The following is a 12,095-nucleotide window of genomic DNA, read 5'->3' as shown; positions in this document are numbered from 1 at the left end:
CACAGAGTTCCTTGTAATTTGTTTAAGTAGACTTGAGCTGTAGCTCTAAGGCTTTGTGGAAGGACAGTATATGACAATTATGTCCTTAAAAAATTAGAAAAGTCCAGCAAAGACCTGACACGGCCGGAGAGATGGATCCACCCTTTCATTTGATCCTTAAACCATTTCAGAAATTACTCAATGAAAGAGTGGCTGTCAGAACTCATTTTTAAAGTCAGAAAACAGGGAGAAAAGACGGAGAAGTGCCAAGAGCTTGTTAAATTTGATTCACATCACGCCTGATTTTGATCCACTAAAATTATAGATTTTGATGGATTTTAGTGGTAAGCTACTCTCAGCTGCTCTCTTATGCTCATGGGGTTGCCACAGCAAGTAGCTAAACATATTTTATTTGACAGATTTTTATGCCAGATGTCCTTCTTTATGGAACCCCCAAGGGGTGTATGTCTCGTCCCAAATTCCAACTGTGATTTTTCATTTGTTAGGCTAATGTGTAAATCACTGCACTTTGGAACCACCATGGAGTGTCTGATTGGCAATAGCTTAATTTTTTCAGCATGACAATGATCCTGAACAGAATGCCAATGCTGTGAAAGCACACCTGGACAGGAAAACACACAGTGGAACACAGTCATGGATCAGCCCTCCCACAGCCCCGACCTGGACATTATTGAAGCAGTGTGGGATCATCAAAAGGCAGCCAACATCCAAAAAAGAGCTTTGAAAGTCACTATAGAAGTATTCCTGAAGTCCACTTAAAGAAAGCACACTAAAGCTTGCTTAAAAGAGAATAAACACTGATTTTTCAGGCTCCCTGAAATTGCACAAACTTTTGCCTTATCTAATGTGTTTCCATTTATATTCACACATTTCAATACATTCATGCCCTTATTTCTCATTTTCCTTGCAAAATATAAATGAGGAATGGACCAAGACTTTTGGATAGTGTTGTACACCCAAGCAGTGAAAAATATGCACTATCCAGCATATGCACTATGTTCAATTTGGTGCCACTAAATGGACTATTACTTATATAGTCGTATGCTGCTACAACACCAGAAGCACTGTAGAATAAAGTGAAATACACGACCCCTTCTAAGCAGGCTTCTCTTTCTCAGGCACCAAAAACATTGAGATTGGTGTGGATGATGATGGCTTCATATTTTTGGGATACGAAGCTGCTGAGATGAACGATGAGAGCAAATTCCTCTGGAGCAAAAATTACACAGACCCAATTGGTGCTGGGAGAGTGAGAGCAGAAACCAAGACGAATAGGTAGGTTTTTCATGTGCAATGTGGAGCAATCATTATTTTTTCTCTGAAAATGTCTAACAGCATTTATGAACGGGAAAGTGTGTTTGAAGTTAAAAAAGGTAAAAAAGACTCGGTGCATTTCAGTTTCATATTCAAAGAACCACTTGATACAACCGAGGTATAAAAAAGAGCATCGCTGTACACACAACACCACGAGGCTTGAACCAGATAGGCTTCAAGTAGGAGAAGACCACACCAGGTGCCACTCGTGAGAATAGGAAACTGAGGTCAGGACTCAAACAGGCTCAACATTGGAAGACAGAAGATTATGAAACAGTGTTGGTCTGATGAGGCTGGATTACTGCTGCGATATACAGATGGTGGGTCAGAATTTGGCATGAACAGCATTAGCCCGCCCATCTTCTGATAGCTGCTTCCAGTAGGACATCACGCCATGTCACAAAGCTCAAATCATCTCATTCACCAGAGCTCAGTTCAATAGCGCATGTTTGAGATGTGGTGGAATAAGACAGCTTCAGCATCTCTGTACATGCATCCGTTTGTTTTTCATTGTCTGTCAGGTCAGTCCTCACCTTCACAGACCCCTCTGAGGAGGACCTGGGTCTCTACACAGTGAACATGAGCGACAACCCCCAGCAGTCGTCCAGCTACGATTTCACAGCTGAAGGTAAAGTGGTAAACTTGCGAGCACCCCATGCCCCTTTCTAAATGTAACACTCATCAGAATGAAAAATGTTCAGTTGTCTCTTGCGTTATTGAAGAAGCTGACGGCAGCAGGAATATACAGAGCCTTTAATTTTAAGCTTTATCAAGCTTTTCTCGCAAGCGAGTAATTATTCTGCTCACAGCCGCTTCCACAAGGTCACTCGCCCAGCAAAGCAGATGGTCTCAATCGATCTTGATCTTCAACTATTGCACTATTCACTAGTACTTTGACAATACAACTGCATTATGTAACCAGTGTTCAGATCAAACTATAATTAACCTTGAGTTTCTGTTGGACTTTTTTTTTCCAGATCTTGAACGGCTCAAAGAACTCAGTTGGCAAGTCAGAAATCCGCGTACGTACTGCTAAGACATTATAATATATGAGGAAGAGCTCACATTGTGCTATCAGCTTATTTTAATCACTGGAATTAGTGTTATTAGTATTTATTCATGACATATTGATCACTTAATCTGCCTTTAATTTATCTTTGGCAGTGATTGCACTGAAGTCGGCCTGGCAGGTGGAGGTTTCTGAGAAAGGCAGTGTACGGCTTTGGCTTCAAACTGAGAGTCTGAGTAATGCAGCTGAGCTCCGTCTAATCTTCAATGACCGGGAAATCTCCAGCACGCCGGTAAGAGCCACTGATCTGGTTATCCTGTGTCCTTGCCAATTTGAGAGTTGAGGAGTTCACAAACCCTGAGAAATACTACCATTGCTGACCTTTAAATGGTTAAGCGTTGTTAATGTAAGAATCTGCCAATGGGCCACTTTTTAAGCTGCTGAAGGTTACTCTATTAGTGTTGAACTGCAGTTTATATCACCTGTGCCAGGTTAGTTTTGGGCCAGCCCACATCAATATCTGAGGAATTCGGTTTGACAATCTGCCGAAATGAGTGAGTAGAGGTCACTTGTGATCTCGTTTGTCTAGGAAACATCTTATTTGAGTGAAGTGACTTGGAAATATTTGCATGAAAGCCATAATAGGAGGTCATCACATTAAAATAAGGTGCTTCATCCTTTACGAAAGATATCGGTATCCCATAATCCAACACAGCAGACCCAGATTAGAAATGAAGTCTAGTCTAAGTACAGTTGGATTCTCTGCACATTCAAGACTCTTCTGTGAAGTCCTTAAATTTTTTTTGCATCTTTGTTGACACACCTCATGACATTTTCAATCAGGATCAAGACGTGATTGGGAAAAGGAAGGAGGTTTTTGGACAGTTTGACTAAAAGCTCAGTGTTGTCATGAGATTTTTGAATGATTTGGTTCCATATTTCTGGGCGTGTAAAACAAACTACCAGATATGAAATGCTGAAACATGTCACTAATTACACAGTAATTTGGTCATGGTTTAAATTAAGGGTTATCTGTGATGATCTGTGATGCTGTACAGACATGCTTGTTCACACTTTCAGATTCTTCAAGTGGCCACAAACCAGATTTACAGCTTTCCGTTTCTGCTACGTAATATAGAATACATTTGAATCCCCAGGTAGTGACATCAAAGCTTGCTGAAAATTCCCCCCTTTCATGCTCACGACGTGGGAAATTTGCAGATGTCATGAAACCCTACCGGGCGAAAATAATCAGGTGTAGGTGCAAGCATCTGTGTTTATGACAAGTCAGTGTGAATTCAAAACAGCAATTACTGTTTAAACGAACATCCTGAGATGCAGGATGGTGAGGCTATCAACAAAGATGAAGAGCAGGTGTGCGCGGCTACAGACAGGCCTGGAAGCTGTGCTAATTTTACATAGTCTAGGAGAAAAATCAGCTCAGGTGAATGTGGGGGAAAGAGCCAACATCTGGGCAAGGCACATGAAACAAATTTGGACAATGTTCTTCAGGAAAATATAATTTAGGATAGTAAATCTGTAGTTAAAACAATAACATAAACTAATGTTACCCTCTAGTGCAAGAAGAAATAGCTCTTTGAAATTTTGAAATCTGGTATATTAAGAAAAATGTTCCTTTTTCCTTCCTATGACACAACTAGTTGAAATATATTACACTCACCCGACAATTGATTAGACTCACCTGTCCATTAATGCAAATATCTAATCAGCCAATCACATGGCAGCAATATACTGGCTTTAGGCCTGTAGACATGGTCAAGAAAACCTGCAGAAGTTCAAACTGAGCATCAGACTGATGAAGAAAGGTGATTTAAAACCCTTGTGTTGTTCTCAGGTCGAAAATGACCCCAGGTGTATGGCAAACAAGCGTATGGGAATCCCGAGGACATTAAGTGACTTAGAATGTGGCCATGATTGTTGGTGCCAGGCAGGCTGATTTAAGTATTTCAGAAACTGCTGATTTACTGAAAGTTTTCTGTGCAACCATCTCTAAGGTTTGCAGAGAATAGTCCAAAAAAGAGAAAATATCAGTGAGCGCCTATTCTCTGGACTAAATACTTGTCGATAGCAGAGGTCAGAGGAGAATGGCCACACTGCTTTGAGCTGATAGGTTGGCAACAGTAGCTAAAACAACCACTTGGTACACCACAGCCTACCTAAGAACACTTGTTGGCCATGTCCTTCCCTTATTACAGCAGTATCCTCTTATGGCTCTTTTCAGCAGTTCTCTCTTTATCTCAAGCTGTTTCTTAAACATGATCATGACTTCTCTGTACTTAAATGACCTCCCCAGTCACCAGAGCTCAAGCCAATAGAGCACCTTTGGAATGTGATGGAATGGGAGATTTACATCATGGATGTGTCGCCAACAAATCTGCAGCAACTGCATTATATGGACCAAAAGCTCTGAGAAATGTCTACAAAATATTGTTGAGTTTATGCTATGAAGAATCAAGGTAGTTCTGAAGGTGAAAAGGAGCCCAACCACGCACTGGCAAGGTCCAGTTAATAAAGTGCACAGATAGTGTATATCCACACACATCCATTTTTTAACTATTTATCCATCCAGGGTCATGGAGACTTGGACCTTATGTCACATAAGGGTCAGGGTTTAAAAAGAAAGAAAGAAAATTTCTGTCTCAGTAACTATTTGCAACAAAAACAAGGAAGCAAAAAAGCTATTTCAAAAAGATCCTTACCCTATTATTGATAAACTAATGTAATGTTACTGTAATGTAATGTAATGAGAGACCAAATATGGAAAATGTAAAAGTGCAATTCAAAGTCAGACCGCCTAAAATAAAGAAACATTATAATCATAAAGGAACATAAACTGAATGTGAACAAACTTATATGTGTTGTGACACTGAGCACAGAATAATCAGTGCTGCCATTGTAGTTATTGAACCGTGCATTGATGTGTGCACAGAGAGAAAAACAAATACAAGGCAGCATATTTATTGCGGTTTCACAACTCTGTCAGCTACATTTTCTTTGCCCTGGTTTGTTTGCCGCTGCTTTATATTCAGCAGCTTCCATTTATCGCTTGTATTTCATTTTCATTTATTCCATTATTTCCCAATATCAGAGTTCCATCTGAACAGCACTGATTACACATTATTTCTAAATGATCACAGCTGAGGTTTGTGAATTCAAAAGCCATTTAGCTGATTAGGGCCCTTAGGCTTGCCATACATCACAAATCACATCCACCACTGAGGCCTATCAACATGCAAGGCATACACTTATCTTGATGAGCATAAAAGCCGTGAAAATGAGCTCAAAGGCTGTTTTCTCTGTGTCACTGTTTGTTTGCGTGTTTGCATGTGTTATAGAAAAAAAGAAGTGTTTCATCTTCAGTGTGCACATGGCATTTCAGATGCTTTTATGTGACTGTTTCATGATGTATTCTCTCTGTACGAGGAGCCATCTATAGGGAAGTTGCAAGCAGCACGTTCACCTGCCATCTGGGATCATCTGAGCTGATGGGTGTGCTGTATGTGTGGCAACATTTGTTTGCTTTTCTGCAGCACCGCAAGATCAACTTTGACAAGGCCAAAGGTTTGGTGGAGATACTGTTTGATCAGCTCTCTCAAGAGGATGAGGGCTCGTACACGGCACAGCTGAGAGACGGCCGCGCCAAGAACCAGTTCACTTTGGTCTTTGTGGATAAAAGTAAGTCATTCTCTCATATTAAGTGAGTAGTGCTAAATCTGAGGACCGATAAACAAGGAAGAGCTGCACAGAAAAGCAGGCATGTCACAAAAGGTACTTAATGAATAAATAAACACGCTACTGCAAAAAACCCAAAATGCAGCCTTAACTAAAATACATCTCCCTCCCTTAATAATTTAGAAACACAGAAACACACATAAAAGGGTGAAAACCATTCAACAATAATACAAAAATAATGATGCAAACATCTCAGATAACTTATATTATTTGCAATGCAAAAATAAAAAGCTCAAAAAAGCTAATGGGAACTGTTGATTCCAGATTTTCTCTTCACTTTTACACCACACCCCCACTCAGTGAGTTTTACCCTCATGCGCAGGTCATCGAGAAGTGGAAGAAAATGGAAAACTTGTTGAACATGTTGGTTGTGGAGAGAAATTGACGTGCTATGATCTGAAAAGGTGGTGATGCAAAAGAGCATTCAAAAAAATGTCTGCTGATATTGTTTCGTGCAGCTTTAGGTGATTTATTTAATAGTGCTTAGATGTAAAAATTGGATTTTATTTGCTGATGTGTGCCATGTGTGTCTATATTGATAAAGGATATATAAACACAGATATTATATTCCTTACAGCAGAGGTCCCCAATCTTTTTTGCGCCACGGACCGGCCTTTAAGGTGTCGCGGATAAATACAACAAAATAAAACTAGTACCGGTACCGAAAAAAAGAAGATTTATTCCTAACACACGTGAAAAGACCCAGGAAATCCAAGTTAACGATAAAAACAATGACAAACTAACGCTGAAAACCGATAAAAACCCTGAAAACCATACATTTCACACCTGAGCCTCAACTCTCGCGGCCCGGTACCAAACGACTCACGGACCGGTACCGGTCCGAGGCCCGGGGGTTGGGGACCGCTGCCTTATAGTATAAATACAACTTCAACAGGTTGAAATCACTTCTCATCTGATTAAATGTCATTTCGATCTTGTTTGGGTTCATTCTTGCACTCAGTCTGACGCTGTCTGTGTCTCTGTCAGAGTTTCGTGAGACGCTGGCCTTGGCTGATGCAATCCGACATGACAACAAGAGGAAGACTGGTAAGAAATCTTCCACACATCAAAAACAACTAATGCAATCAGAGCCGACAGTCAAGGACCATCACGACAGCCAGTGGCGCAGATATTCTATGATGATTGTTTGCCCTAATGCTGAGAAATGTCTTTGTGAACTGATCTTATTCATTCAGTGATGCCTTGTTGCTTTAAAAGACTTTTTTTTATCTCATTCCAAGGTGAAAGCTAATAGTTGCAACAGGCGTTCATAATCGCTGTATTGATGAAACATATTAAAATTAGAGAGTTGCATAGAGAGAGACATGAAGCTTCCTGTGCCGCTGAATTCTCTGTTTTCATCACCTGAGCTCTGAGACCTGATACGAGAGGTTCTGCTCTAAAACTCTTTTGTGTGTAGAGGCCAATGTCCCAGTGTCTGTTTGTGTAAACAGAATATCTCAAATCAAATCCACTATTCAAAGTCCACGTGAGACCCAAAGTCCACAGAACTCGTTCTGTCTATTACAAGCAGAATACTAAGCTATAAAAGAAAAACCAGCTGGGGAAATCTTTCCTGCAGTATGTTTCCTGATTAAATCATACCATAATTCATATTTCAGACACCTACCACTGTGCGTGTACTGAACATACTGTTATGAATGATGTGTTTTGAATAAATTAAATGATCAGTATGGATGGATAATCATTTATTTTGTTTTCCAAGGTCCTTATTTCCAGGAATTCTTGTCCTGGAGTGTAAATGAGGATTGTGAATTAATTTTGAAGTGCAAGGTACTTTTATATTTTTACATATTATATGTCCGAATACTGACATATCTCATTTATACTAACCACCAGAAAATAGTGCTACTATAACCATTTTAGTAGTATTATGCTAACTCTGTTATCACTTATTGACTAATGTTTGTCACATCAACAATTTTAAGTCTGAGCTGTTCCAAGCCTTCTCGTCTTTTTCTTTCTGTCATTCCACTTTAATCTGTCCAAAGAGGCCTGTTTCATCAGTTAGCTGATGAATGGTTTTCACCTCGTAGTGATTAATAAGCACAATGTGGACAAAAGTACTGGGATACACAGGAGTTGCTAGGCCATGGAAACACATGCAATGAAGCTCCTAATACAGAGTTTTATGCTGATGTTGATGCCAGAAGAGGTTTGAAACTCAGTTGTTGGGTCAGTAGGACACCACGTGCTTTAATAGTTAGTTTCTTTGGTTCCTTTAAGCTTCCATGTTACAATAATACCACTTACAGCTGATTGTGTTATATGGAAGAAAAGTGAGGTCTTTTCTTCCACAAAGGCAAAATATATGGCTAGGTCCCTATATTATATTTTCATGTGGTTCAAAGATGTGGCTCAATACTTTTGTCCATAAATTGCAAATGTATTAGATCATCACCCAATATAAGTTTTATGCCACAGCTGCACCAAAGCATTTTCCTGTAGATCTCCATCTACCAGTCTGTGGAAGCTCTCAAACTAAAATGATATTTTTAATGCTATAATATAATTCTTGTTGTTATTCATGAATTTTCAGAATTACTGGTTTTAGAAAAAAAGCTTAAAAATTGTTTTTTTTTATTAAAATGCCAAATTACAGTTATTTACTTGCATTTCTGAATGAAAAAAATCATTTTAGTGGTTGAATGTTTTACTTTCTAATTTCAAATGTGGGTATGAACATAAAATTAAACATATAAATGGTTTATTTGCCAAATAAAAAAAACAACGATTTTTAGTTTCAAATGAGTTTTTGACAAATTTTTTGAATACTTGTGTTTTCTTGTTTTTGCGATAAGTACTCTACTACATTTGTTAAGCACTGTATTTGCTCTAGTGCAGATGTAGCCTTTGATAAATTGTGTGCCTACCTCCTGGATCGTGTTCTTCATTTGGATAAATGTTTGTTTGGATGAGGTCATTTTTAATCATTTAAAGGATTCAGTGATGAACCACCTCTCTGCCTTTTAATGTGGCTGAATTCACCGGTGATCATTCTTTGTTTGGTTTTTTTTTATCAGAACTAACTGAACTGTTTGTCTGGCCACATTGGTTGTTCTTGTTTCTCTGTAGCAGACTTGTTTTATTTTTGCATTTTTGGACAGCCTGTTTTACTTGAGAGCTATTTTGGCCAAATGTTACAGACTTCATAGCCACAGCTTCCAAATGCAAATGTGAAACTTCTTATCGTCACCATCTTTTGTATTCTCTTGTGAAGAAAGAGTGAAGGAACATTTCAACCTCTGCAGTCCCTGAAAGTTTATCCAATTTCTTACATTAAAACTGAAATTATTTAGGCACATAATTATCTTCCTATAACTCTAACTTGAATGGATTTTGGCAGTCTAGAGTGACTGAAAAGAAATGTGACAGTATAATAACATATGAGCCTCCTTGTAACCCAAAGCTAAAATACTAACATAACCCAAACAAGATGAAAGGACCCACAATTTTTGCACCAGCTTTTGAGAACACTTTGTGCTGTTTTTACAGGTGTTGTTTATCTCTCTTGACGCAGGTGACAAATGCAAAAAAGGAAACATCTCTCAAGTGGTTTAAGGATGGTTTGGAGGTGACTCAGGTTGCGTATGATCCATCAACAGGGGTCAGCGTGCTTACTATCCCACAGGTATGCATAATGATTGTGTCCTGTTCTATTTTCAGATAAGGCAAGTATGAATCATCACACTGTAGCTGATGTAGAGAGCGAAAGGAGATAAACAGAGTGACAGCTGACATTTATAGGATTAAGTCTACATGAGTCTTAACCTTGAGATGAATCAAGATTCACCTTGAAGTGAGCCTTGCCCTGGAAATGCCTCTTAATCAAATATTTGGTTCTCACAGATATCACATACTAAATGGTGAATGTTCTGAATATGTTTAACTTTTACACAGTAGATGATTTTTCCCCCCCTCAGGTTACAAAGAAAGAGGCAGGCTCGTACAGAGCTGTGGTGTCAGACGGGAGAGGAGAAGATGTGAGCACCTTGGACTTGCTGGATGAAGGTGATACTTGATTTTCTAGCCAAACAAATATTACTGCTTTTTGTGTTATTTGATTTATCATGGAAATTAGTCATTTAAAATAAAATATAAAAATCTATTTGAATATGGATGATTGTTTTTTTTAATTTGCAGAGTATGACAAGCTTCTCCAGCACCTGAGTAAACAGTGCGGTAAGTGACACGTATTCAGAAGAACAATCTTGGTGAAATGTGCCAATGGCTTGTTTTCTACATCAGGTGAGCTGTGTCGGGATGGGGATAATACACCTGAAAGCCATGTTGATTAGCTGTTCCGTGCCCAGAATATTACTGTGCCGAGCACCCCAGATAACAAACACTTTGTTTTGAATTGCTAAAATATATCCAAAATGTGCTATTATATTAATCGAGAGTCCCACCCCCATATAGCGATATCAGCCAGCTCACTGAAGATTCAGAGCACCGGTGAAGGCTTCAAGCTCTACTGCTCACTTAAATACTACATAAGCTTCCTGAAGACCAGCTGGTACTTCAAGTGAGTTCACAAAGAGAACACTTCTCTGATCTAACATCCAATACCTGCTTCAGACATATAACTATTTTAAATAGTTATATGTCTATTTTAAATTAAATTAAATTATATATATATATATATTAAAATATATATATATATATATATATATATATATTAGAGATGGACCAATCCGATATTACGTATCGGTATCGGTCCGATACTGACCTAAATTACTGGATCGGATATGGAGAAAAATAAAAAATGTAATCCGATCCATTAAATATCAGAAAGCACCTCACAAAACTTGCAACATGCCGTAACTCGCCTCAGAACGTTAGCACGTCGGAGCAGTATGCATCACGTGATAGAGCAGCTGTGGCATGTGGTCTGGATAGCATGTGGAGCTTCGCTAGCAACCTGGCATTTCATCTCCGACAAAGTTATCCCCGAGAGAAGTAAAGCAAGTGTGTAAGTCCATCTCTGAATGTTTGTAAAGCATTCCCACGTTAAGCTTAACGAGCGACTGCCTCTCGCTCTCAGGCTGCTACTTCAATCGTGAAACTGCTAATGATCAGCTGATCGGCTTTTCTGTGGCAAGTCCGTGTCTCTTGTTTGTTTTTGGCCCACTTTGCACCAGAAAGAGGAAACCAGCGGCTGAACAACAGCAGCACGTTTAAGCTTGATAAGCTGTTGTTAGAATGTATTTAATATTACTTTCTACTCCAGGATCTTTTTCTATGTAGCTGACGCTGGTAACTGTGCAGGGGCGGATCTAGCAAAGTTTAGCCAGGGGGGCCGATAGGGCATTAACTGGGAAAAGGGGGCACAAAGACATACTTTTCTTTCTTATTCTCATTTAAAATGTCTAGCTTTTAATAAATAATTATCTGACACCCAAAGTTTTAATTTGATGTAAAATGAATAGAAGTCAATTACTGTATATAGTAACTATTAAGTCTAATATATATACCCTAGTAAGCTATAGTACTTTTTACTTTGGGAAGGTACCATCTGTGCAGTCTGCAATTTTGTTGAAGAAAGATGTTGAATCTATTTAATATTTCTTGAAAAATAATTGATTTCTGTGCATTTTTTTTTTTACACTGCATCAAATTAAGGTTGATTACGTCGATTAAGCATCATGAGGTGGCGCGTGAGGGGTGGTTCCCTATTTTTTATTTATTTATTTTTGTTGTTGCTGGGAGTTGGAACCCTATTAGTTAGGTTGCTTAATATTTACGCTAAGTACTCTTTAAAATACCAGAATAGGGAGGATGGTGTAGGTCTAAGTTTATTAGATTGATCAGTATTGCTGAACTATGAAATATTTTTTTTGTATACAGGTATAACAGAATAGCTTTAGTGTAGTTGTTGTTTTAAACTTGAGTATGAACTTGCAGACTTGCAAAATGCAGCAAGATATTTTAAAAAACTGTTTTGTTGATTAAAAAACACTATATCGGATTCATATCGGTATCGGCAGATATCCAAATT

The 12,095-nt window shown here is 38.7% G+C and overlaps 1 protein-coding gene across 3 annotated transcripts in view; it reads left to right on the top strand.

The window, feature by feature from the left end:
* The window catches only part of myom3 (myomesin 3), an 89,877-nt gene that overhangs the window by 75,399 nt on the left and 2,383 nt on the right, over window positions 1-12,095 (top strand). For all 3 annotated transcript variants that reach the window (XM_082551380.1, XM_082551381.1, XM_082551382.1), the window contains 11 exons: window positions 1,119-1,275; window positions 1,836-1,942; window positions 2,292-2,336; window positions 2,479-2,615; window positions 5,875-6,019; window positions 7,064-7,123; window positions 7,803-7,870; window positions 9,618-9,728; window positions 10,021-10,108; window positions 10,241-10,279; window positions 10,517-10,622. In XM_082551380.1, coding sequence (XP_082407506.1) covers window positions 1,119-1,275; window positions 1,836-1,942; window positions 2,292-2,336; window positions 2,479-2,615; window positions 5,875-6,019; window positions 7,064-7,123; window positions 7,803-7,870; window positions 9,618-9,728; window positions 10,021-10,108; window positions 10,241-10,279; window positions 10,517-10,622 — 1,063 coding nt within the window. The remainder of the gene's footprint in view (window positions 1-1,118; window positions 1,276-1,835; window positions 1,943-2,291; window positions 2,337-2,478; window positions 2,616-5,874; window positions 6,020-7,063; window positions 7,124-7,802; window positions 7,871-9,617; window positions 9,729-10,020; window positions 10,109-10,240; window positions 10,280-10,516; window positions 10,623-12,095) is intronic.

Source organism: Aulonocara stuartgranti, assembly GCF_965226115.1.
Source record: "Aulonocara stuartgranti genome assembly, chromosome: 11".
Lineage (NCBI taxonomy): Eukaryota > Metazoa > Chordata > Actinopteri > Cichliformes > Cichlidae > Aulonocara > Aulonocara stuartgranti.
The sequence above is the reverse complement of the archived record's forward strand: the minus strand, read 5'-3'. Positions and strand labels throughout refer to the sequence as shown.